The 26,581-nt window shown below is 40.0% G+C and overlaps 1 protein-coding gene across 10 annotated transcripts in view; it reads left to right on the forward strand.

The window, feature by feature from the left end:
• Positions 1-24,738, forward strand: part of hecw2a (HECT, C2 and WW domain containing E3 ubiquitin protein ligase 2a) — a 304,402-nt gene extending 279,664 nt beyond the window's left edge. For 7 of the 10 annotated variants that reach the window (XM_062067813.1, XM_062067816.1, XM_062067817.1 and 4 more), the window contains 2 exons: positions 5,440-5,552; positions 14,733-15,652. In XM_062067813.1, coding sequence (XP_061923797.1) covers positions 5,440-5,552; positions 14,733-14,967 — 348 coding nt within the window. In that variant the 3' untranslated portion in view covers positions 14,968-15,652. Of the gene's footprint in view, positions 1-3,917; positions 4,390-4,483; positions 4,587-5,439; positions 5,558-14,732; positions 15,653-23,793 lie in introns of those variants that run through there. The other 3 variants (XR_009828322.1, XR_009828323.1, XM_062067818.1) reach the window with 3 other exon arrangements.
• Positions 24,739-26,581: the final 1,843 nt, after the last annotated feature.

Genomic DNA, 26,581 nt, shown 5'->3' on the forward strand with positions numbered 1-26,581 from the left:
CTCTTTTAAAAACAAATCAATAGCTGGATGATGGAGAGGTTGTGGTAAGAAAAAAAAGAATTGCTTGAAATAAAAAATGTAAATGAAATAAATCTCCTCTGTTCTGTACATCATTGTACAAGTTACATTACATTGTCGTTCTTTTTAGGCCAGAGGTCTGCAACCCGCGATTCTGGAGCCGCATGCAGCTCCGGGCCCTCTACTCCTCCTACTTATAGCACACACAGTCACACAAATATAGGACTTTGGGGGATTGTCCTGCGGGGAGGCATGGTGGGGGGTTGAGGATGCCTCCTATGGGGCTCCAGTCCTCCTGTCTTGTCCCCTGCTCGTCCATCCCTCAATCTTAGCTGCATATTAGACACTTAGGATTTGGAGGGCTCGGCTTGGTTGGGACCCACCAAGACCTTGATATCCCCCAATTTTAATCGCATTATTAGTTCCCACAAGCATACATATCTCACTCACGCTACAGTACACGCATCAATAGGGACTGGAGGTTGGCTGTAATGGCTGACCTCCTAATTTTAACTACACAGTAGACACTCTGGGGGCCTTGTACACATGCATGTGGGGGGGTCGGGGTTCGGCGCACCCCTCATTGCCTCGTCGGCCGGCGCGGATTCCGGGAACTGCGTTCTGGTGGCCTGCCAGGCTTTTATTAATTTATTATTATTATTATTATTTTTTATATGTATATATATATATATATATATATATATATATATATATATATATATATATATATATATATATATATATATATATATGTATATATGTATGTATATATGTATGTGTGTATATGTGAACAGTTTTTTTCCCCTCGGCCATCAGGCAAATGAACAATAACTCCTAACAGCAGCTCCTTGAATTCCTTGAATCCCTTTTAAGTCTATCTGATAGCTCAGTCACAGCTCTTTTTTATACCAAATATGTGTTATATGTGTTTTATGTCGCACGTTTGCACCAAGAAAAATTCCTAGTTTGTGAACCCGTTCTCAAACAATGGCAATAAAATGATTCTGATTCTGATTCTGATATATATATATATATATTTATTTATTTATTTTTTTAAATAATTGTTATTATTTACTTACTTTATTTTATTTAATTATTTGTATTTGTTATTTTTAATTTAATTTAATTTGTATTTCATTTTATTATTATTATTTTTTTTAAATTATTATTATTTTTGTTTAATCTTATTATTTATTTGTGTGTGGCGTCGCGCGGGTCTCACTTCCTGTTGGGTGGGGTCCGTGCCCGTGTGGCCCGACCTTGCGCTGTGGGGTCTCTGTTGGCGACTTGATGTGGTGGCGGCGCGGCGCCCGTGTCTGGTCTGGATACTGTGTCTCGGTTGTTTGGGCGGTGGTGTGTTTGTGCGGGTTTGGGTTGGGGTGGTGGGGTCTTTTGGTGGGGGGGGGCTTTGGGCTTGCTGGCGGGCTGGCGCTGGCTGGTCTCTGTGATCCTGTTGGCGTGTGGTTGCCGGTCGCGTTTTTTTTTGATCGCTTTGATTTGATTGGGTGGTGCTGGCTGTCTGGGGGTGTTGTAGCTGCTGTTTCTGCTGCCGTTTGTTTGTGGTGTGGGCGCCCGTGGCTGCTGGGTCTGGTGCAGGGGGGTGGCTGATGTTGTGACTGGTGGCAGCGCGCGCGCGTGGTGGTTGTGAGGGCTGACAAACTGTGTATATGTATGTGTATGTGTATGTGTATGTGTGTGTGTGTATGTATGTATGTATATATATGTGTATGTGTATGCATGTTTATGTGTGTGTATGTGTACATGTGTATGTTTATGTGTATGTATATATATATGTATGTATAATTCTGGGGGTACGTTCTGGGCCTGCCTGTCGGGTGGGGGGGCGGCGCCTCAGGCTACTGCATCCGGACTGCGTGTCTGGAGCTCCTGGGTCCCACCGTCCATCCCTTCCGGGTGCCCGTCTTGGTTGGGGCCTGCTGGGTCTGGTCCCTGCGTCTACTGTGGTAGCTTGGTGCTGCAGGGTATTCCGAGGTGCTGCGAGTCGGCCAGTTGTTGGGGTAGCGACCTTGTGTGTCAGCATGTCTGTGATCTTCTTTTAATTCTTTTTTTTTTTTTTTTTTTAAATAGATTTAATTATTTATTTATTCTTATTTTTTTTAAATATATTTTATTAATATTATTATTATTATTATTATGTATTTATTTATTTTATTTATTTATTCCCCTACCTCAGGGGGGGAATCGGCGGGGCGGTTGCTGGTTGTTCCATCTCCATCGTTGGGGTCCCTGCGGGTGGGGTGGGTGGTTCCTGTGGCCCCCGTCCTCTGCCGGGTGCGTCTGTCTGCGGCCTGCTGCTGGCCCTTGTGGGGCCAGCAGCAGGCCGCAGCCAAGCCGCTGTCCGGCTTGGCTGGGTGGGGGCGGTGGCCCCTGGTTCCCTGGGCACCACACCTACTGTTTGTGGGATGGGGTCTCGGGGAGGCTGGGGCCGTACTCTGGCTCCCGCACACACTGGGAGTCAAATGTATTGTACATGCAAATTCACATATACTCACACACATACATACAGACATACATAGGTACCTACGCTCCCACATACATATACAAATAAATACAGTACATATTTACACACTCAAAGTTCGTACATCCACACGCACATTCATAATACAAACATACTGTATACACATACTGTACATATACATTCACTGTAAAAACATACATATACACATACTGTACATATACATTCACTGTACAAACACACACATACACATACTACACATATACATTCACTGTACAAACACACACATACATATACTGTACATATACATTAACTGTGCAAACACACATATACACATACTGTACATATACATTCACTGTTCAAACACACATACTGTATACACATACTTTACATATACATTCGCTGTACACACATATACACATACTGTACATATACATTCACTGTACAAGCACACATATACACATACTGTACATATACAAGTACATATGCACACATACACTCATGCACATAATCACGTTTCATCAAACATATATTAACGTTGCTGCCCTAGGGTAAACTGGGTATAACACATGGCACACTGACAAAGCTTAACCTATTGTTACTATAACAATCTACAAGGTTAATGTAGGTTGCTTCTCTTTCTTCCCCTCCATTTTTCTGCATTCTTTCGTATCTCAAGTTATCATTACGTATATGTATTGTTGCACTTGAACAATTGTATTGTTGATAATAAAGGTAAAGTATTGGTATTGTTTATTATCAATAGCACTATTTCTATTGGTATTCATATTGCTCCATTTTTAGTGTAATAATGCTCATTGTCATTTCTGTATTTTTTATTTTATTTTCGCTAACTGCTTATTTGCTATTACTTTTACCATCATATTTGTACATGTCGTATTTGCTGATGTTGCTCTGTTGTTGTTGTTGTTGTGTTTGCTGTTGTTGTTTTTGTCTCTCTGTCTAATCCTCCTCTTGTCCCCACAATTCCCCCCTCTGTCTTCCTTTTTCTCTCTTTCTATCCCCTCCTGCTCCGGCCCGGCTGCACCAAATGATAATATAAATACACTTAATAAAGTCAAAATACAAGTAAGGCAACAAGAGAAGTATCCTACACTTCTCTTTTGTAAAGTAAATCTGAACAGCCGATATGGGCATCTACATCTGCTATATGATTTGCCCGAGAAGCTGGGCAGGACATTATAAAAAAATAAAATAAAAATAAAAATTACTGTAAATATTATGTTTAATAAGGTAACACCTGATATATGTATTCTCTTTTAAAAACAAATCAATAGCTGGATGATGGAGAGGTTGTGGTAAGGAAAAAAATAATTGCTTGAAATAAAAAATGTAAATGAAATTAATCTCCTCTGTTCTGTACATCATTGTACAAGTTACATTACATTGTCGTTCTTTTTAGGCCAGAGGTCTGCAACCCGCGATTCTGGAGCCGCATGCAGCTCTTCTTCCTCCTTGTTGTGGCTCCCTCAGATTTTTTTTATCCCCGGGGTGCGAAAAGGTTGCTTTTTTTAAAAGAGTTTGATCATTTCCAACTGTCTTTGAGGTCGTGAATGCATACAGGCTGAGTTCTGAGGCGCAAGGAAGGCAAGTAGAATAGACTGGAAGTTTTCCGTTTGCTTGCAACCACATGTCCATGTGCAACTCCTTGGGTAAGCTAACCATGAATAATTGGGAAAAGAGAAACGGGAAAATTGTTTAATTTCACATGGACAGATTGCTTTTCCTGTAAAATAAAAAATAAAATAGATGAAAACTTTTAAAAGTATTAAGCTGTGTTACATTTTGCGGCTCTATACTATTTTTCTTAAGTGTCTCTCTTGATACTATAGGTTGCAGACCCCTGTTTTAGGCCCAAATGCCTTTCTCTCGAGGTGAAGTAAAAACATTATACAACCTACCATATTATATGATACTACCATGTTGTCAAAATTCTTAGGTTTTACCTTTCTCTTTTCAAAAATACAGTCCAAGATGCAAAAAAGGGAGATCCAGGCGTAAGGCGATTTACAGTCTTTTATTTCTCAGAGGCACAAAAAAGAAAAGGAACACGCAGCCACATGAGAAAACGGTAATGGAAAAATGAAATCAAAACAATAAACAATAACTAGGAAGAGGGTTGGTCTTAGCAACCAGACTATACCATGTTGAGTAAACCTTAGCGAGCAGAGGAACAAAGGGGAAATACCTGAATAGCAAGCATGAATAATCTCAGACTAGGAATGCATCATTACGCACCTGCGATCACCTGGAGTGATCATCAGGTTTAAATAGGAGGACAAATTATAATTGCAAACAGGTGCTCAGAGTGGTATCGTCTTCAGCAGGAAGTCATTGGTCTACACAAGAAAAACAGAATGATTAATCACATTATAATGTCAGATCAACTGAATAAAACAAAACACACAATACATAAAAAATATATGTTATTGTATATGTGTTGACTTAACTAGCAAAACCAAACATTGTGATTCATTGTCATTTCCAAGAGCCATAACAGATGCAACAATTCAATGCTTTGTACATTACGTTGTTAAGATAAAAAATGTTTGTAATTATACATTTGGCCTGCAGTTGTTTTCTTGAGCTGAAGCATGCATTAATCTTCGCTTTATCCGACCATCACTTGTAAAAAATATATTTTGTGCATTGAACTTTCTCTGCTTCTGACATTGTTTTGTTGACATACAACCACATTAAAAGTAGCCAGCCGCATTATATCAAACGACTCGCTATTAATTAGATTATTCGTTACTAGTAAAAGTAACAGTGTTACTTTTACTAGTAAAAAGTAACTCAAAAGCTGTTATCATGTAACGCCGTTGTTTGTGTGTACTACAAGTTTATATCCCTTGCAAATACATATAATTGGCATTGAGATCAAGAAAAGTACTTTGATCAATAATTTGAATGTTGTTTTGTAGTTTGTGACAGGTACATCAAGTATTCCTTACGAGGGCTTTGCCTCGCTGCGAGGAAGTAACGGACCCCGCAGATTCTGTGTGGAGAAGTGGGGCAAAATCACCTCCTTACCAAGGTACACACACGCACGCACAATCACACGTACATATTCCTTGACTCCAAGTCAAGTGCATTTGAAAGTCAACCCATCAATGTCCAAAATACAGCAGTACAACCATTTTCAATATGTGTTTTACATGTACATTCCTGTGTAATGCTTGTTCCGACTCATCGCTTATAAACGGCACCCAGATTAATTGATTTACGCTCTAATGTAACAGTAAACTAATGAAGTACCATGTATACATAACATAATGGCCTGCATATAGAAGCATGCCTGCCCTTGTGCACAAGATGTGTAAGTGTGGATGTAATCTAGCAGTACTGGTAAAATCACAGAGTGAAAAAGTTAAGTTGCAAAATGTCAACAGCTGTCATTAGGATGCCGACTGCTAAAATGTTCATTTATTTCCATTTAGATGAAGAATGACTCTGGTCTGGGCGAAAATGAGGACTCAGGTGCAGAAGAGTGACAATTGACTCAGACTTTATTTAGATAGTTTTCTTTGCTATCTCTTGGACAGAGTGATTAAAACAAAGTGGCTACAAAATGTATCTATGATATATTCGAGCAACAAAAGGATATGTAGCATAGAGCATAAGGCAATGAACAGAAAATCACTCCAAAAGGAGGAAAAAGGCAATAGCAAAAGTTCTATACGAGTCTATTAACAAAAAAAACAACAATCTATGATTATCTACAAAAAGGTAAATCACTCATGCAAAGAAGTCGAGAAACTATAAACAGAAAGTATGTTATAAAGTGTTGAGAAGCCTGTAAACTAAAAGCGCTCCAGAAGGAAGAAAAAAGGAAGACAAGGCACTATGAAAATTGATACAATAAGACTTGACCGAAAAACTTTAGCAAAAGAAAATCACTCTCACAGAGGGAACAAATAAATCAATAAATAAAGCGAGACAATACTTATCAAACTTGGTTCAAGGCTGTGGACAAGGCTGGAGGTACGTAGCGAGACGATATACTCTGACAACAAGACAGGGGAATACGAGGACTATATACACATGAGGGAGGGTGACACAGGTGGGCACAATCAGGCAATCAGGAGAGACATCAGACCAGTGACACAGGAGGAAGGGCAAGTGGCCTGAAACGAGAGGAGGATTAGAATTTTCAAAATAAAACAGGAAGTTTGCCAGACAACCCCAAAATAGGACTTCCCTCACCACAGTGTGACAGACTCATAACCCTCTCGAAGAAAAGGGGGTGGGACCAAGCGTCTTTTTGTGTCGTTCTTTCCATTAACAAACTTAAATTGACTGTCAAAGAGTACCAACTTCAATATGTCTTCGTCCTTCTACTATCCGAGTGAGAGGCATGATTTATGATCTAGAATAAAGTTTGAGAGTGTGTGAATGTGTGTGTGCGAATGGGTGAATGTGGAAAATAGTGTCAAAGCGCTTTGAGTTCCTTACAAAGGTAGAAAAGCGCTATACAAGTACGACCCATTTACCATTTGACGAGCAAGGAAACGAGGAAGAAGCTGATCAGTCGATCATGTCAACATTGGCACACAAACTCATGATCATGGCGCCGCTAAAATAGTTTGTCTGTGTTTGTGCTTATAATAATAATATCACTAATACTTTGTTAATATTCAAATATAGATAGAGTATTGTCAGCTCTTTGGATTTTTTTTTTATTGGGTTTTATGGGTGAAATAGAGGACCTCCCATTGGCTCTGCTGTAAGCGGACTTTTATTTACAAGTTAGAAGTTGTCAACAGCGTCAATTGAGAGCAATGAGGGCGGAAGATCGTTCCAAAGCATTGGAGCAACAGTTTGGTAAAATCGGTCACTTGTAGTCCTAAAACGAGTGTGTGGAATCTTCAGTAGATTCTGATTCACGGACATCAGAGCCCGAATTGGGGTGTAAGGCTGAATCAGATCACTGATATAAGAAGGAGCCTGACCATGCAAAGCTCTGAAGGCGAGAACCAGAATGTTGAATGTGATCCTGTAGGACACTGGCAGCCAAATATTTTTTTTAGAACAAGGGATATGTGGGTCCTTCTATTAGTATGGGTCAAAATTCTCGCTGAAGAGTTTTGGACTAGTTGCAGTCAAGAGAGCTCCTTCTTGTTCATACATGAAAACAGACTATTACAATAGTCTAAACGCAAAGACACAAAAGCATGAATGAGAAGCTTTAAATCATTCTGTGACACCATTTTCCTAAGTTCAGAGATTTTCCTTAGAGGAAAGAAGCATTTCCACGTCAAAATAACTCCCACGTTTCTGAGGCTTGGCTTAGTAGACTGGCCTAAATCACCCAAGTACTGTTTAATCCCTGGGATTGAATCATCAGTAGTTCTGTTTTGTCTTCATTGATTTGCAGAGAGTTATGGTTTAGCCATTGTTTTATGTCCACTAAACAATGAAGCAAGGAGATAAGCTTTTGCATCTCTGAATCAAAAGAGCAGAAGAAATGGATGTCATCAGCAAAAAAGTGAAATTAAACATCTCTAAACCTTTAAATGATTTTTGCCAAAGGATTCAAACACAGCAAGAATATAACAGGACCCCAAAAATAACTTTTGACTACACACGAAAAATCTGCTGACTCAGACCTTGTTTGATCAGCTGTAACACTAAAGCTACGTCCAGACAAATATGAGCAGAACCACTGAAGGACTGACCGTGACAGTCCTTGATCCCTTAGTCTTCTTAGCAGAACCCGATGGTCAACAGTGTCGGACAGATTAAAGGGAACCAGAACAGTGCATTTTCTGGAATCAGCAGACATCATAATGTCGCCAGACACTTTCAGTAAGGCCATTTCCATCGAGTGTTGTTCACGGAACACATACTTAAAAGACTCACAGATGTTACTTTTGTTGAGGAAAATGTCAGCTGTTCAGAGACCACTTTCTCAAGGATCTTGGACAGTAATGGTAACTTGGAAATGGGCTTAAAACTATTTTGATCGGTCGGGTCTAAGCCTGCTTTTTTTTAGTAATAGCTCCACTATGGCATGTTTGAAAGTATTGGGAAATACACCAGTACACTAAGAGAAGGTAATCATTTTGGTAACACAAGGACCATTTCTCATTACTCTCTTAAGATATTTTCATTAGTCCAAGGGCACACTTTTTTCTGTGTAGCCAAGTTGGACTTAACAGGAGTCACCTGATCCAGAATTGTTACAAGGTGATTGTTAAAACAATGAATGAGATTGTTCACATCGCAAAAGTCTATAGCTGCTTCATTCGCTTCCATCTCACTCGTATTATTTCTTGACTCTGAAATAAACTGGCATTCTCCATTTCCTTAGTCACCTTTTTAAACAATTCTCTGTTTCTTTTTTCCTCCCATCGATGCACAGCAACATGTTCCGTTATTTTAATTTGTGAAACAAATATTTGGTCTCCTTTTTATTCCCGCTGTTGCCTACGTTCTGATTGAATAATACCGCTTCTGAGTTATATCCTGCGTTTTAGGACTGGCGCATGAATAATACGAAGGGTTCCCTGTGGCAGCAGACACATATGAGAGATCCGGTTTTCAATCGCACAATCGCAAAAGGGCATGGGAAAAGGATTGCCAAATTAAATTAGACCAACGTTTTGGAGGGGGTTCAAACATCTTAAACGTGTGCTCAAAAACACCCTTCAATTTAAACTGGTGCATCAAGTGCATTACTCAAAGGCATAATTATCTAAACCTTCCTACAAATAAGCAGAAGCTGTGATAAGTGTCTCTCATGGACAGACACCTGTTGTTGTTGACTTTTGTTGGACTGACTGGCTGTGTTATTGCGTTTGCAAGAGCACCAAGGTTGCGGAACAGAGACGCAGCCTTACACACACATATGCATCCACGAAAATTATACACCACACACACATTCCCCATGCCCCATCCAACACCTTCGACGCTTCACCCCACGTGGTATGATGGAACACGGAGCAGCGCCCCTGGTGGCTAGCAGCTTTGGGCCTTGATGCCCGCCCCTCACCTCTCGTCGCATGTCTCGAATTGTAGAGTTTTTTTCTCACTCCAGACTCATTGTCTCTCTGCTTTTTTTTTTTTTTTTAAAGGTTCAAGTTATATATGATAATTGTTCTTCTTTGTACATTGTGAACAGTCTTTGCTGAAAATGACCAAAGCGACTCCAAATAAAGAGTGTTGTAAATCTGTACCCGAGGGTGTGTGGCCATGGTCCATTGGTCCGAAAGAACCCACACAAAGACTTCCACAAGTGGCGCCCAACGCAGCAGGACCTTGAGAAGATGTCGGCCCCAACCCCCCTGGAGGCTCTCGGCCGGGTCCTGGCCGAGGTGTCAGCGGCAAGCCAGCAGCAACCACAAATTTTACAGACGCTGATGGGCAGGGCAGCAGAGACTTCAGGAGCGGGGGCGACGGCCTCCATGTAGCGTATGGTGGAGGCGGAGGACCCCCACGCGTTCCTGGACTTGTTTGAGGCCACAGCAGCAGCATGTAAGTGGCCAGAGGAAGAATGGGGCTGCCGCTCCTGGTGGGGGAGGCGCAGCGGGCGGCGCTGAGTCTGCCGGCGGCCGCCCGGGTGCATTTCCCCAACCTGCGCCGCGCAATCCTGGGTCGGGTTGGCAGTAACCCGGAGGACCACCGACGCCGGTTCCAATCCCGGAGGCTGGGTCCCAAAGACCGCCCGTTCGCCCTGGCGCAGCAGGAGAGGAGAGGACACCAGAATGTTTGAACTGGTAGTGTTGGAACAATTCATTGACTCCATCCCGCATGGGTCAAGTACCACCGCCCGCGGGACCTGATGGCAGCAGTGACCCTGGCCGAGGATCACCTGGCAGCCAGCGGGAGGCCGAAAGGCCCACCCCAACACTCCGCCGCCGACTCGCGCCACAGGAGAAGGCACTCCTGGAGCCACGACCCCGCCCGGGGGAGGCGGCCTCCACCCGCAAGCAGGTTCCCGGCTCCGACATCCACCCACCACACCCACTCACACAGCCAACCGTAACATCAGGTGGGGGGGGGCATGGGGTTGTAATTTCTCCTCTGTTCCTCCTTCTGTCCAGGGTGCCCGCGCTGCTGAGAGAGAGCTTTCCCTGCAGACGGCACCTCAGACACCAGGGCCAGTGTGCTGGGGGTGCGGACAGCCCAGGCACGTGAGACGGGAGTGCTCCTTGATGGAGGTGGGACAGGCGATACGGGTTGTCGGCCCCCCAGCGCCCGGCCCCGATCTGGGAGAGACGTATTGCGTCCCGGTAAGGGTGCAAGGCAGTACATACCAGGGGATGGTGGATTCGGGCTGTAAACAGTCCAAGATCCACCAAAACCTGGTTCGACCCGGGGCGTTGAGGCAGGCGACACGGGGGGAATTAAGCCCCCCCCCCCCCGGCACCCTACGGAGGATTTTCCCTTCGAGCAGTCCCGTGATGAAACTTTGCGCGCGGCCTGGGACCAGGTGGATTACATTGACGGTCAGCTGGTGCGCCCAGGAACAGCGCGGGTATTCCCTCTCTTTTCAATTATTAGGGACAGGTTATACCGAGTGAGCCGTGACACTCAAACCGGAGAGGAATCCACCCAATTGTTGGTGCCAAAAAAATCATTATAATCCCATGTCTGGCCACATGGGGTACGACAAAACACTCAATCGGGTCATGGTCCGATTCTATTGGCCGGGCATCTGGGCAGATGTGCTCCGTTGGTGCGCTGCCTGCCCGGACTGCCAGCTGGGGAATCCGGCAGCCACCCCGAAGGCGGCCTTGCGCCCATTGCCGCTCATTGAGGTCCCTTTCGAGAGAATTGGGATGGACCTCATCGGACCATTCCACCCGAGCACACGGGGATATCGCTTTGTGTTAGTCCTGGTGGATTACGCAACGCGCTATCCCGAAGCAGTGCCACTGCGCTCCATCTCTGCAAAGAATGACGCGCAAGCTCTGTTTCAGGTCATCTCCCAAGTAGGAATCCCGAAGGAGATTCTGACTGACCAGGGCACGTCCTTTATGTCACGCACGGTAAAGGAACTATACGGGTTATTGGTAATTAAAGCGATCCACACCAGTGTGTACCACCCACAAACAGATGGGCTGGTGGAGCGGTTAAATAAGACACTGAAAACCATGATACGTAAGTTTACGCACGAGGACAAACCAAATTGGGATAATGGCTGGATCCCCTAATGTTTGTGATGCGGGAGGTACCCCAGGCCTCCATAGGCTTTGCACCTTTCGAGCTATTCTACGGCAGGAGACCGCGTGGGGTGCTGGACGTAATTAAGGAAAGCTGGGAGGAGGGTCCGAGCTTCAGCAAAAACGAAATTCAGTACGTCATGGACAAGCGAGCAAAACTCCACACGGTGGGGCACTCGTCACGCGAGAATTTGCTCCGCGCCCAGGAACGGCAGCAACGCACGTATAACAAGGGGACCCAGCTAAGAAAATTCTCACCGGGAGAAAAAGTGCTTGTATTACTCCCAACCTCCAGCTCAAAATTGGCGAGGTGGCAAGGATCTTTTGAGGTCACGCGGCAAGTGGGTGATGTGGATTACGAGGTTCGACGCTCGGACCGGGGTGGAGACACTCAAATCTACCATCTAAACCTATGAAAGCATGGAAGGAGGCGCAGCCTGTTTTGTTGTTGTTGTTTTTTTCATTTTATTTTTATTGACATCCAGCATCAGACATTCCTATCCATTACATCATATTCACATACATCATGTATCTGTTGTCTGCCCTAAATGTCAAAATATTTTTTGTTTATATCCCAAACATACCACCCCCCCCCAAAAAAAGAAAGAAACAGCAAAAAAACAAAGTAATATCTACAAATACATCAATTAAATAAACAAAAAATAAATAATAATACATTAATAATAATAATAATAATAATCAGAAATAAAATAAAATATAAATATATATATATATATATATATATATATATATATATATATATATATATATATATATATATATATATATATATATATATATATATATATATATATATATATATATACATACATATACATACATACATACATTTTTTTTAAGCAGTACAATCACTAATTCGAAAAATTAAAGTCAGGCTTATGGAGCGTGACATAGTTGACCCAGTTTTCCCAGTATAAAGTAAATTTCTCCAATTTATAATTAATAAAGGCAGTTATCTTCTCCATTTTATATATGCCCATTGTTGTTTCCATCCATTGCTTTAAAGTTAGGCTCTCCTGGGATATCCATTTCCTAGTAATGGTCTTTTTACAAGCCACCAGTAGGATATTCATTAAGTGTTTATCTTTCTTAAAAGATAAATGGGTTATATTTGTATAGCACTTTTCTACCTTCAAGGTACTCAAAGCGCTTTGACAGTATTTCCACATTCACCCATTCACACACACATTCACACACTGATGGCGGGAGCTGCCATGCAAGGCGCTAACCAGCAGCCATCAGGAGCAAGGGTGAAGTGTCTTGCCCAAGGACACAACGGACGTGACTAGGATGGTAGAAGGTGGGGATTGAACCCCAGTAACCAGCCACCCTCCGATTGCTGGTACGGCCACTCTACCAACTTCGCCACGCCGACCCTGAGGTATATGAGTCCTGAGGTATATGTCCAAAGAACAAAGGTTTACTTTCAAGGGGTATTTCACGTTTGAAAATATCCTGTAGAGCTTGGTGTATCTCTTTCCAATAGTCCTTTATGGTGGAGCAGTCCCAGAAAACATGGTAGTGATTTGCATTTGAATTCCCACAATTTCTCCAGCAGTCAGGGGAGTTGTTATCATAGTGAGACTTCTGAGAAGGTGTAATAAAAAATCTGATCAAACTTTTCCAGCCAAACTCCCTCCACTTGGGTGAGCTGGTACAAGTCCATTGATATTTCCATATTATTGTCCATTCTTTCTCAGATATAGTTATCCCTCCTTCCTTCTCCCACTTTGTTTTAATATATGAAGTTGAATATGATTTCATATTCAACAGACCCTTATAAAAGCATGAAACAGCTATCAATAATTTCTGAATCGTAGGCTTTTGTAAACAGTCCAATCAAACATATTTTTGTGACACTTTTCACCCTCATATTAACAAAATGCAACTGTAGATATCGATAGAAGTCTTGGTTTCCTAATATATATGGTGGAGCCTGTTTCCATGGTAACGGTAGTGAGGGAGGAGGAGGAGTTGGGGCCAGAGATCCCTTGCTCTGCCCCGCCCTCTCCCCTCCCAGTGACAACCAGCTCACGTTAGCACAGAAAGGGGATGTTGCCAAGCTGCAGCGGCGCTTTTCTGATGTGTTCTCTTCTCAGCCTGGCCGCACGAATCTCATCCAGCATCATATTGAGACCAGCCCGGGTGTTACGGTGCCATCTCGGCCATACCGGCTCCCCGAGCACAAGCGCAAAGTAGTTCGGGAAGAATTAAAAACCATGCTGGAGTTGGGGGTAATAGAAGAATCCCACAGTGCGTGGTGCAGCCCCATCGTTCTGGTAGGGAAGAAGGATGGGTCTGTACGGTTCTGTGTGGATTACCGCAAGGTGAATGAAATATCACGTTTCGACGCATACCCAATGCCTTGGGTCGACGAGCTCCTGGATCGGCTGGGCACTGCTCATTTTTTCACGACACTGGATTTAAGCAAGAGCTACTGGCAGATTCCCTTGTCACCAGAGTCCTGGGAAAAAACAGGCTTTTTTACTCCGGAAGGTTTATACCAATTCGTGACACTTCTGTTTGGTTTGTTCGGTGCGCCCGCCACGTTCCAGCCCCTCATGGACCGAGTGCTGCGCCCTCACGCTGCATACGCGGCTGCCTACCTGGATGATGAGTAGCAGAGTAGCAGCTGGGAAGAACACATGCGGCGGGTGGGGGCGGTGCTCGAGTCCCTGAGGCGGGCGGGGCTCACTGGTTGGCCGGAGGGAGGTACAGTATTTGGGGTACCACTTGGGGGGAGTCAGGTGCGGCCGCAGGTAGACAAGACGGCGGCAATCGCAGCCTGTCCACCCCCCAAGACGAAAAAAGAGGTGAGGCAGTTTTTGGGTCTGGCGGGCTACTGCCGCCGGTTCATTCCCCGTTTCGCGGACCTGATCAGCCCACTGACTGACCTCACCCAAAAGGGTTCTCCAGGTCTGGTCCAGTAGACGGAGCAGGGCCAGCGAGCGTTCGAGAAGGTAAAAACAGCACTCTGCGAGGAGCCGGTACTGCATATGCCTGACTTTGCCATCCCTTTCTGTCTGCAGGCGGACGCGCCGGGCCGGGGACTGGAGGCGGTGCTGTCCCAGCGGTTGGAGGGCGTCGACCGCCCCATCCTGTACATCAGCCGCAAACTCTCGGACCGGGAGGCGAGGTACAGCATGGTGGAGAGGGAGTGCCTCACCATCAGGTGGGCGGTCGGGACCCTACAGTACTACCTGTTGGGACGCGTCTTCAGTCTCTGCTCGGACCACAAACCGCTCCAATGGCTCCACCGCATGAGGATGCCAACGCGCGGATCACCCGGTGGTACCTTGCATTGCAGCCCCACAACTTCCGGGTGGTCCACAGACCGGGTACACAGATGGCCGTAGCTGACTTCCTCTCGTGCCCCTCTACGGGGGGGTGGCCGGAATGCTGCCCGGCCTGAGACTGACGGTGGAGGCATGTGGAGGGGGCGTGGTCCACGCGTCTCCTGCGGGCAGGGCGTGTGCAGGAGCCGGCTATGAAGCAGCTGACAGGTGAGTACATACCTCAGCTGGAACGAGTTTTCTAATCACCTGTCTCTTTATTAGCAGCGTCGGAGACCATGAGGGGGGCAGAAGCAAGGAGAGACGAAGGAGAAGAGAGAAAAGCCCAGAGACAATTGCTGAAAATGACCAAAGCGACTCCAAATAAAGAGTGTTGTAAATCTGTACCCGAGGGTGTGTGGCCGTGGTCCATTGGTCCGAAAGAACCCACACAAAGACTTCCACAGTTGTATTTCTCTTCTTTTGTTGAGAAGAATTTTTATACATTCTTGGGTGGCAGGTCATAGTTTGCTTTGTACATAATTTCAGCAGTTTGCAAATGCACCAAATCAGTGAATTTCAATATTTGTGATTCAATAAATAAAGGGTTTGTATTTTCTCTATATCCAACATTATGTATTATTCTAATTGATCTTTTTTGTAACACCGTTAGTGAATGAAGCGCGCATTTGTAGTTGTTTTTTCATATTACTACACAATAACTCAGATATGGTAACACTAGTGAGCAGTAGAGAATATGGAGTGATTTTTGGTCCAGAACATATTTTGCTTTATTCATTATTGACATGTTTCTTGCTACTTTGTTGTATATTTTTTACATGAGGTTTCCAATTAATTTTATCATCTATTATTATACCCAGAAATGTGTTTTTTTTTACTCTTTCAATATTTACTCCATCTATTTGTATTTCTGTTTGACTTTCCTTTCTACTGTTACCGAATAGCATTATTATAGTTTTGCTGAGATTCAAAGATAGTCAGTTTTTGTCAAACCATCTTTATAATTTGTTCATTTCTTCTGGTAGTATCTGTATTAGTTTCTGTGTGTTCACTCTTGAACAAAACACAGTTGTATCATCTGCAAATAATACTACCGTATTTTTTGGAGTATAAGTCGCTGCGGAGTATAAGTCGCACACGCCGAAAATGCATAATAAAGAAGGAAAAAAACATAAAAAACATATATAAGTCACACTTATATAAGTCGCATTTTTGGGGGAAATTTATTTGATAAAACCCAACACCAAGAATAGACATTTGAAAGGCAATTTAAAATAAATAAAGAATAGTGAACAACAGGCTGAATAAGTGTACGTTATATGACACATAAATAACCAACTGAGAACGTGCCTGGTATGTTTACGTAACATATTATGGTAAGAGTCATTCAAATAACTATAACCTATAGAACATGCTATACGTTTACCAAACAATCTGTCACTCCTAATCGCTAAATCCGATGAAATCTTATACGTCTAGTCTCTTACGTGAATGAGCTAAATAATATTATTTGATATTTTACGGTAATGTGTTAATAATTTCACACATAAGTCGCTCCTGAGTATAAGTCGCACCCCCGGCCAAACTATGAAAAAAACTGCGACTTATAGTCCGAAAAATACGGTAAGTACTTTACAAATGTCGTTTGTATAAAGATTGAACAATTTTGGTCCCATTATTGATCTATGAGGTACGCCACAAGATATTTTCAGCTCTGTAGACGTTTTTTTCTCCTATCTTGACGTATTGCTTCCTGTTGGTTAAGTAGCGTCTACCTAGTTCAAGACCAACCCTTAAGGCCATACTTCATAATTTGTTTATGAAGATATTATGATTGATTGTGTTAAATGTTTTTGTTAAATCCATAAACACTGTAGCTGTGCACTATCTATAGCATTGGTAATCTATTTTGTTACTTCTATTAATGCCATTGATGTTGAAATGTTGGCTCTGTATTCGTATTGGTTGTCTGTGAGTATTTCATTTTTATTTATGAAATTGTCTAATCTGTTGTTAAACAGTTTTTCAATATTGTTTGAAAATTGTGGAAGTAGAGAAACAGGTCTGTAGTTTTTCACCAGTCATATAAATTGGTACGACTTTTGTTTTTTTCATTTTGTCTGAGAATTTCCCTGTTTGAAATGATAGGTTGCTGATATATTTTCAAGGCTCTGCAATCTCTTCAATTAACTTTTTTATCGTTTCCATATAAATTCCGTTACAATCAGTTGAGGTCTTGGATTTACATTTTTTCACAATATTGATTATTTCCTCGGCAGCACGGTGACACAGGGGTTAGTACATGTGCCTCACAATACGAAGGTCGTGGGTTCAATCCTGGGCTCGGGATCTTTCTGTGCGGAGTTTGCATGTTCTCCCCGTGACTGCGTGGGTTCCCTCCGGGTACTCCGGCTTCCTCCCACCTCCAAGACATGCACCTGGGGATAAATTGATTGGCAACACTCAAATTGGCCCTAGTGTGTGATTGTGAATGTGAATGTTTTCTGTCTATCTGTGTTGGCCCTGCGATGAGATGGCGACTTGTCCAGGGTGTACCCCGCCTTCCGCACGAATGCAGCTGAGATAGGCTCCAGCACCCCCCGGGACCCCATAAGGGACAAGCGGTAGAAAATGGATGGATGGGATGGATTATTTCCTTTTTTGTCACACCTTCGAGGAACATCAAGTTGGGATTTCTGTCTATAGTGTCATTCAAGTCCTCAACTGACTCGGGTCTGAAATCTTGACCTCCAAATTTGGTCCAATGTTCACAAAGTACTTATTGAAGCTTTCAACTACTTTGTTCAAGTTGTCATTTTTTACATTGCTATCTGATAAGTATTTAGTGTAATCTTTCTTAGCACCATTTTTAATTATGCTATTTAGGATGCCCCATGTTGCTCTCATATTGTTCTTGTTCCGGTCTAATAATTGTCTGCTATATTATTTTCTACGTGTTGATAGTATGCAAGTTAGTTCTTATATGTTTTGTACTTGTTTTCTGCCTCTTTAAATCTTTAAGTTAAAAATTTTCTATATAATGTATTTTTCTTGTTGCGAGCATTTTTCAGTCCTTTTGTCATCCATGGTTGATTGTTTTTCTTTTGCTTCTTACTAAGTTGTTTCAATGGACAGTGTTTGTCATTAAGAACATCATTTTCACTGTATACATCAGGGGTCACCAACCTTTTTGAAACCAAGAGCTACTTCTTGGGTACTGATTAATGCGAAGGGCTACCAGTTAGATACACACTTAAATAAATTGCCAGAAGTAGCCAAGTTGCTCAATTTACCTTTAACTCTGTTATTATTAATAATTAATTATATTTATCTTTGTGGAAACACTGATCATCTTAATGATTTCTCACAATAAATATATATAGAAACAGATAAATATCAATATGCAACACTTTATTTTTACATTTTCTCTAAGTGTACATTTTTCAAATTGAACATTTTCAAATGATCACTTCTAAGACAGTCTTGTCAAATCACAATATCCCATTTTAACTAGCTAGCCACTAACATTTTTTAACAAATCATGAATTACTTTGCACCATGTTTGTACAAATAATAACTCATGTAAAATACAAAAGTAAACTCTCAAATTTTTAAATCATGTCACACTTTGAACTGGACACCAAATCTGTTATCTGTTTCTTTGTCAGTTAGTGGGAAGCCTGGCGTTGCATGCTGTTAACTAGTGTGTTGTACTCTGGTGTGTAACTTGACACTGCAACTCTGAGTGAGTCTTGCAGATGTGCATCAGTGAGGCGTGTTCTGTGTTTGTTCTTGATGAAGTTCATGTCAGAAAAGGCTGATTCACAAAGATAAGATTTTTCCTCATTGTTTGCGGAACCTTCTTAATCTTTTGGACATATTTTCACAGCAATCTGGCCTTAAGCTTAATTATGATAAATGTAAAATGTTAAGGATCGGAAATCTAAAGGGAACGTCCTTTCGAATGGAATGCAAAGTGCCTGTTTTGTGGACAGATGGACCAGTTAACATACTTGGTGTTGTTGTCCCAGAAAATCTGGAAGATCTAGGCTCAGTAAATTATGATAATCGACTAAGAAAGCTGGACAAAATTATGCAATTATGGAAAGGGAAATTCCTAACCTTGTATGGTAAAATGTCTATTGCCAACTCGTTAATTATTCCTCAATTTATTTATTTGTTTTTGTCATTACCAGCTCCATCACAAAACTTTTTTAAGATTTATGAGCGGAGGGTCTTCGATTTTGTCTGGAACGGCAAACCAGAAAAGATTAAATGAAAGGTTTTGTACAAAGAGTATGAATATGGGGGCCTGAAACTCCTCAACCTTGAAGCTATGTGTCTGTCTTTAAAAGCATCAATTGTTCCAAAGATGTATTTAAACATTGAGTGGTACACAAATGTCCTGTTGGACAAAAAACATGTACTGTATCAAAAGAAATTGTATCCTTTTTTACAAGAGATCCCCTCCCAGAGAGTCTGCTGGGAAACATGGCGGGGTTCATAAAGGAAACAATCCACTCATAGTGGTGTTTTCAATTTTATGTGCCAGAAAAAAGAGACAATATTTTGCAGCAGTTAATATGGATGAACTCTAATATTGTAATAGATGGAAAGCCTTTCTTTTGGAAAAATATGTCTGAAAGAGGAATCATTTTTGACAATGATATTATCAATGAGAATGGTAAAATTATGAAGTATGATGAATTTAGAGCTATGTATGGTGATGCTTGCTCAAGCTTTTCATTTGATCAACTAACTGGAGTAATTGGGAAAAGATGGAAACAAATAATTAATTATGGAACTACTAAATTATTAGTTTGTAAACCTCTAATAAGAAATTCTAGTTGGCAAAAAGGAACTAAAATAAATAGAAAAATATATAATTTTTATTTAATAAAGAAATCTTTGAAGGCTGCCTCATACAACACAAATGGAAAATGGGAGGACTTTTTTGACTGCCCGTTGCCATGGGATGCCATATTCAAACTAATCTATAAAACCACTATCGATGTGCAAAATCGTTATTTTCAAATTAAAATTATTTATAACTTCTTACCCACAGGGAAAATGTTAAAATTATGGAATATGACAGTCAGATGATTGCCGATTTTGTTGTCAGGAGCCTGAATCCACCCTGCATTTGTTTTGGTATTGTCATATTGTGTCTTTGTTTTGGGTGGAAGTTGAAAAAATGTGTTTAAGGATTGGTTTGTTTATGAAGCTTATTGTGGTTTCTGTTATTTTAGGAGAGTTCATTGACAATCATGATTTAGTCAATTTAATTATAGTACTCTGTAAAATGTTTATTTTTAAGGCCAAAAACAGATATTCACTTAGTATTACTTTCTTTAAAACATTTTTTCAGTATTTTCTAACTTTAGAAAGTTACATGGTTGAAAACGACAATGATGCCAAAAAACATCAAAAAAAAGATGAGAAGTCCTCAAAGATTATATGATATCTGTTGTTGTGTTCCCTAATTTGAGTGACCTGGACATAATCTGGACTGTAAATAAATACTTATTTTGAAAATTTAATTTTGTTTATGAATTATATGCAATCTGATGTGTTCCCTAATTTTTTTCTGTGTACATGAATGAAGGTGTGTGTTGCTGAGTCCGACTTGGACATTATCTGGACTGGGCCTGGTTTAAAAAACCCTTTAAACAAATCCAATTTCATTGACAACCTGGTCTGTTGAAGATAAGGCCCTTTTTTAAAAAATAAAATAAAATAAGATAAATAAATAAAAAACATTTTCTTGGATAAAAAAGAAAGTAAAACAATATAAAAATAATTACATAAAAAATAGTAATTAATGAAAATGTTAGTGGACCAGCAGCCTATACAATCATGTGTGCTTCAGGGACTGTGTCCCTTGCAGATGTGTTGTCTATGTTGTGGGAACCAGAATATTGGTAGCAGAAAGAAATAACCCCTTTTGTGTGAGTGGGTGTGGATGAGTGTGCATGGGGGAGGTTGTTTGGGTTGATGCACTGATTGAAAGTGTATCTTGTGTTTTTCTATGTAGATTTAATTTAAAAAAAAAATATATATATATATATATATATTTTTAAATTTATTTATTTATTTATTTTTTTTTTAGAACAGGCCCGCGGGCGACTCGTCTGGTCCTTACGGGCGACCTGGTGCCCGCGGGCACCGCGTTGGTGACCCCTGGTATACATTATCTCAACTTTGATCTCTCATGTCATTCTTGAAAGCTGTCAACTTTGTTCTGTGCATATTCTTCGAATTGTCTTTTTGTCTTCAATGTTCCTCTTCTTGTAGTTTCCGAAACTGAGATAATCACTGATGGTCGCTTATGGTATTTTTATCAAAATCATTAGTAAAATATTAATAAGTGTGGCGCTGTGTCCTGATATTAAGTTGCCTTAATACAGTTCTCAAAAATATCAATATTTGACTTAATTATATCAACAGAACTAACAAGAACGGAGGGAAATAGATGTGTACGTGATAAAGAATTTAAACTACAAAGTGGCAAAAAAAATTTGATTAGCTATTGATAATATCTTAGAATGTATAACCATTGAAATATGTCATGAAAAATACAATAACACATTAATCAGCTGTATATATAGATCACCTGAGTTCATATCTTTCAAGATCAAAAGCCATTCTTTTTTTTAGCATTTATCCATGGTCTGAGATAGCGATCACTTTTAGGGATTTGTTGAATTGTTTTTTAAAAATGCGTCATACAAACTTCTACTGTTTGAATGAATAATCAACAGTTTACTGTCGATTTTAATGTTTCGGTTATATTGTTCGTCTGTATAATAAAAACAATTATTCCTGGTAAGAAATAAAACATTTTTATCCCTATTTAATTCTAGATCTAAGGTGTTCAGTTCCACACATTCCTGTTCAGCAATATTTTGTGTTGCCCTATGAACAGCCCCCCCCCCCCCCCCACACACACACACACACATCGGCAGTGAAGTGTATATACTCACAAGAAACCGAATAGCTTTGTCTTTGACCTTTTTTTTTACTTAAAGAAAGCAAATTAACATATTATATGAGAATGTTATGTTATGATTATCTTTAACCGAATCACAGCAGTGCTCAAATTAAAAAACAGCATTCCCTCTTATGTGATATTGCTTAATTAACATTAATGATGTGCACTTTAACAACTAGGCTTACAACTATACCTAATATATAAAGGGGTGGAAAAGTGACTATTACCTGCAGGGCAAACATTAGCTAACCAGAAGGCAATAACAATGTAAACAAAAAACACCTGCTTAAAAGATCTAATACAAATGTCCCTGAGGAATGTAAGGTGGGAGTACTGTAATTACCTAACGTTACATTATTATTTTCTATAACAATTTAGCCCACTCCACAATATTAACCCGACGTTAAAACAGAACTAGCTATTTATTGATTAGCAATTCCCGAATCATGTAACATTAGCTTAATGCTAAAAAGCCAGGTTACTATCACATTCTGTAACAGACAAATAATTTCATGCAGGCTAACGTTACCTACCTGCTACCTCTGTCTTTTTCTCGTTTCTCCTCCTCTTCTATTCTCTTTTTTCTTCCCTGGGCACCTGACAGTTTTGGCCGTTTTGACATCTTGTGTTGATTTTTTGATGTGGTGATGTCCAAAAAGAGTCATGATACGGGAAGGGAGGGGGCGCACCGTGCGGAGGGGGTGGGGGGGGGGGATGGGGGGGGGGGGGGCGTTATGTTGTAACAAATAATATTTCTATTAAATAGGCTTTACTTTGCATTTTAATTAACGTGGGATTATGTTTTGTATTTAGAAATAATAGTACCAACTTTTTTTTTTTCTCCAACATTTGTGGCACTGGCGTGGCGCCCCCTGATGGACGGCGCCCTTAGCATTTGCCTATACGGCCTATACCACGGGCCGGCCCTGCCTATGAAAGTCGAAAAGTTTAGATGAATGTGCACCTAAGTAAAGATCTTCTTGTTTGGTAATCCCCTTCAGCGTTGTAATTTTGTAGTTGAATGTCAATGTTTGTTTTCCGTCAGACTCCATTATCTTTGTTATGGTTCTGAATACACATTTTTTAATACTTCAAACCTTTTTTTACTCTTTTTCGATAAACCCGCGAGGAATAGTTAGTGAGCATTCACTTTTGTATTTTATTTTATATATATTTACCAGCACCCCCCGTGACCCCGAACGGGACAAGCGGTAGAAAATGATTGGATATATTTATATTAAAAAAAAGTTTATTTTAAATGTTATTTTATTCATTTATTTATTTATTATGGGCCTTCTGCAATGCAAGCAGCCCATATTATTATTTTTCAATGCGAGGCATTTTTTGACCGGCCTTTCACGTCCCTGTGCTGCTCATGCTGCTTCAATATAATCAACATTTTGACTACCGATAGTGTTACTGTTATTGTTGCTGTTATCGTACATTTTGATACAAAATGGACATCCTTAGCTGAAGATGTTCTCTGGGACATGTACACTCAGCCTTTGGAAGGTGAAATAGTCAGTTTAGTGACTATGTGGATGGGGGGGGAGGGGTGGGGGGGGGCTATTTTGGAGTGTATGGAGGTTTGGTTTGGAGGATTATGTATATTTTGCAAATCCAAAAAAAACCTCAGATAGAAAAAAAAAAAGGAAGAGAAGTGTGTTATGCGTTCCATGTGTGGTCCACTGGGCATTTGTGTAACACAGCTTTTTTATGGGTTGTAGGACGTTGTAGGAATAAAATAAACAAAACATTTCAATTGTGTTGTGATTGTGTTATGATTGTGATTGTGTGTGTTTCCAGAGCTCACACATGCTTCAATCGTCTGGACCTGCCAGCATACGCATCCTTCTCGATGCTGTACGAGAAGATGGTGACTGCAGTGGAGGAGACCAGCACATTTGGTTTGGAGTGAAGGCAAAAGGTTGTCTTTAGCAGGAAACGTGGACAACAACAGTCCTGAACACAGTGAGCAGCAGAAAGAAAGAAAACGGCGCATACCAGAGGTGACACCGGGGAGGAAGATATCATCGGATTTAGCGATCGGGAGTGACAGATTGTTTGGTAAACGTATAGCGTCAATTCTGGAACACTTTTTGAAAAAGAACCAAAAAGATGAAAATGTTTTCACTCAGCCTTCAGTGAACTGCCTTCTTCACTCTTCTCCACTTCCTCCTTGTGCACCTTAGAGAGCCAATGTTCTCCATTCTCCTCTCTGGACCTCAAAACTGTGTCTGCTCAATCCCAGAAGCTCATAAAACTTCCAGCCGCAGTCGGATGATTGACAGCATGAAGAATGTCAGGAAACATATTTCATGTACACGTTGACACAGAAGACACACATCATCATGCCAGCTTCAAGATAAGCTCAGATATGATGATCGCTGTGGAGTGTGAAACACAACTTGAAAACACCAGATCAAACATTAACGTACTTTATGAAATAATTGAATGAATGAATCACAACTTGGAAGACACTAGCTCAAACATAAACATAAAAAATAAGTGAATGAATAAATCACAACTTGAACACATCGCCCAAACATGAACATATTAAATATGTGAATGAATGAATCACAACTTAAACACACCTGCTCAAACGTGAATGAATGAAATAGGTGAATGGATGAATCACAAGTGATGCATAAGCGATGATGTGTAAATATATATATGTATCTCATTGTACCTGTGTATAGTGACAATAAAAGGCATTCTATTCTATTCTATAATATATATATATATGTGTGTACATATATACCTACAGTATATATATATATATATATATATATATATATATATATATATATATATATATATATATATATATATATATATATATATATATATATATATATATATATATATATGTATATATATATATATGTATATGTATATATATATATATATGTATATATATATATATATACCGGTATATATATATATATATATATATATATATATATATATATATATATATATATATATATATATATATATATATATATATATATATATATATATATATATATATATATATATATATATATATATATATATATATATATGTGTGTGTGTGTGTGTGTACATATATACGGATATATATATATATATATATATATATATATATATATATATATATATATATATATATATATATATATATATATATATATATATATATATATATATATATATACAGTATATATGTATAAAGAATAGAATAGAATGCCTTTTATTGTCACTATACACAGGTACAATGAGATTAAAAGCAACTCCAGTATCAGTGCGACAGTCTACAAATATGGAACACATAGGAACAAAAGAAAGAAAGATAGTGCAAAAGGAGGTAAGGTGCAGTCCTGAGAACAAATGTTCAGAATGTGTTGTATATATATATATATATATATATATATATATATATATATATATATATATATATATATATATATATATATATATATATATATATATATATATATATATATATATATATATATATATATATATATAGTATAATGTATTTTTGGGAGTGTGTGTATCTGAGATCCTGCATGGTCACAATGGGCAAACCTTAAAAACTTCAAAACAAAAACACAACTTAAAAGTTATGCATATTGTTTTTTTCTGCTGACATTTTAGAATGAAGTTAAAAAAAACTTCACAGGTGAACTTGATTTGTCCAAACCTTGGAATGTACTTTTTTACACACTTCTTTTTTAATACTACTTTTTACACATCTTGATGTTCTAACAAGGAAGTGTTTTGATTCATCAAAAATTAATGAAGTATTTTAGTCAAAGTATTGGTAGAATTACTATTTAACATCCTCTTCATCATGCTCTTCAAAATATTTTTTAACAATTAATCATCAGTAACGTATTTTTCGGATTATAAATCGCAGTTTTTTTCATAGTTTGGCCGGGGGTGCGACATATACTCCGGAGCGTTTTATGTGTGAAATTATTAACACATTACCGTAAAATATCAAATAATATTATTTATCTCATTCACGTAAGAGACAAAGCAAATGTCCGCAATCGTCACACACACGTCAGCAATCGTCACGTACGTCAACCAATAAGAATTCGGCGGGGGCGGGTCATGGCAGAAGTGCATTGTGGGTCATGGCAGAAGTGCATTGTGCGTCATGGCAGAAGTGCATCGTGGGTCATGTAACTGCTGCTACATCCGTAGCTATTAAAATGGATTATTTCAACATTGGCGGTAACTTATAAAAACTGAGAAGGGCTGAACTAAAATGGCACCGAAAAGGAAATCATATACTGCAGATTACAAGCCGGACGTAGTGAAATATGCAGCAGAAAGGAAACGGCGCATACCAGAGGCGACACCGGGGAGGAAGATATCATCGGATTTAGCGATCGGGAGTGACAGATTGTTTGGTAAACGTATAGCATGTTCTATATGTTATAGTTATTGAATGACTCTTGCCATGATTTGTTGCGTTAACATACCGGGCACGTTCTCAGTTGGTTATTTGTGCGTCATATGGCGTACACTTATTCAGCCTGTTGTTCACTATTCTTTATTTATTTGAAATTGCCTTTCAAATGTCTATTCTTGGTGTTGG

Source organism: Entelurus aequoreus, linkage group LG13 (assembly GCF_033978785.1).
Source record: "Entelurus aequoreus isolate RoL-2023_Sb linkage group LG13, RoL_Eaeq_v1.1, whole genome shotgun sequence".
Lineage (NCBI taxonomy): Eukaryota > Metazoa > Chordata > Actinopteri > Syngnathiformes > Syngnathidae > Entelurus > Entelurus aequoreus.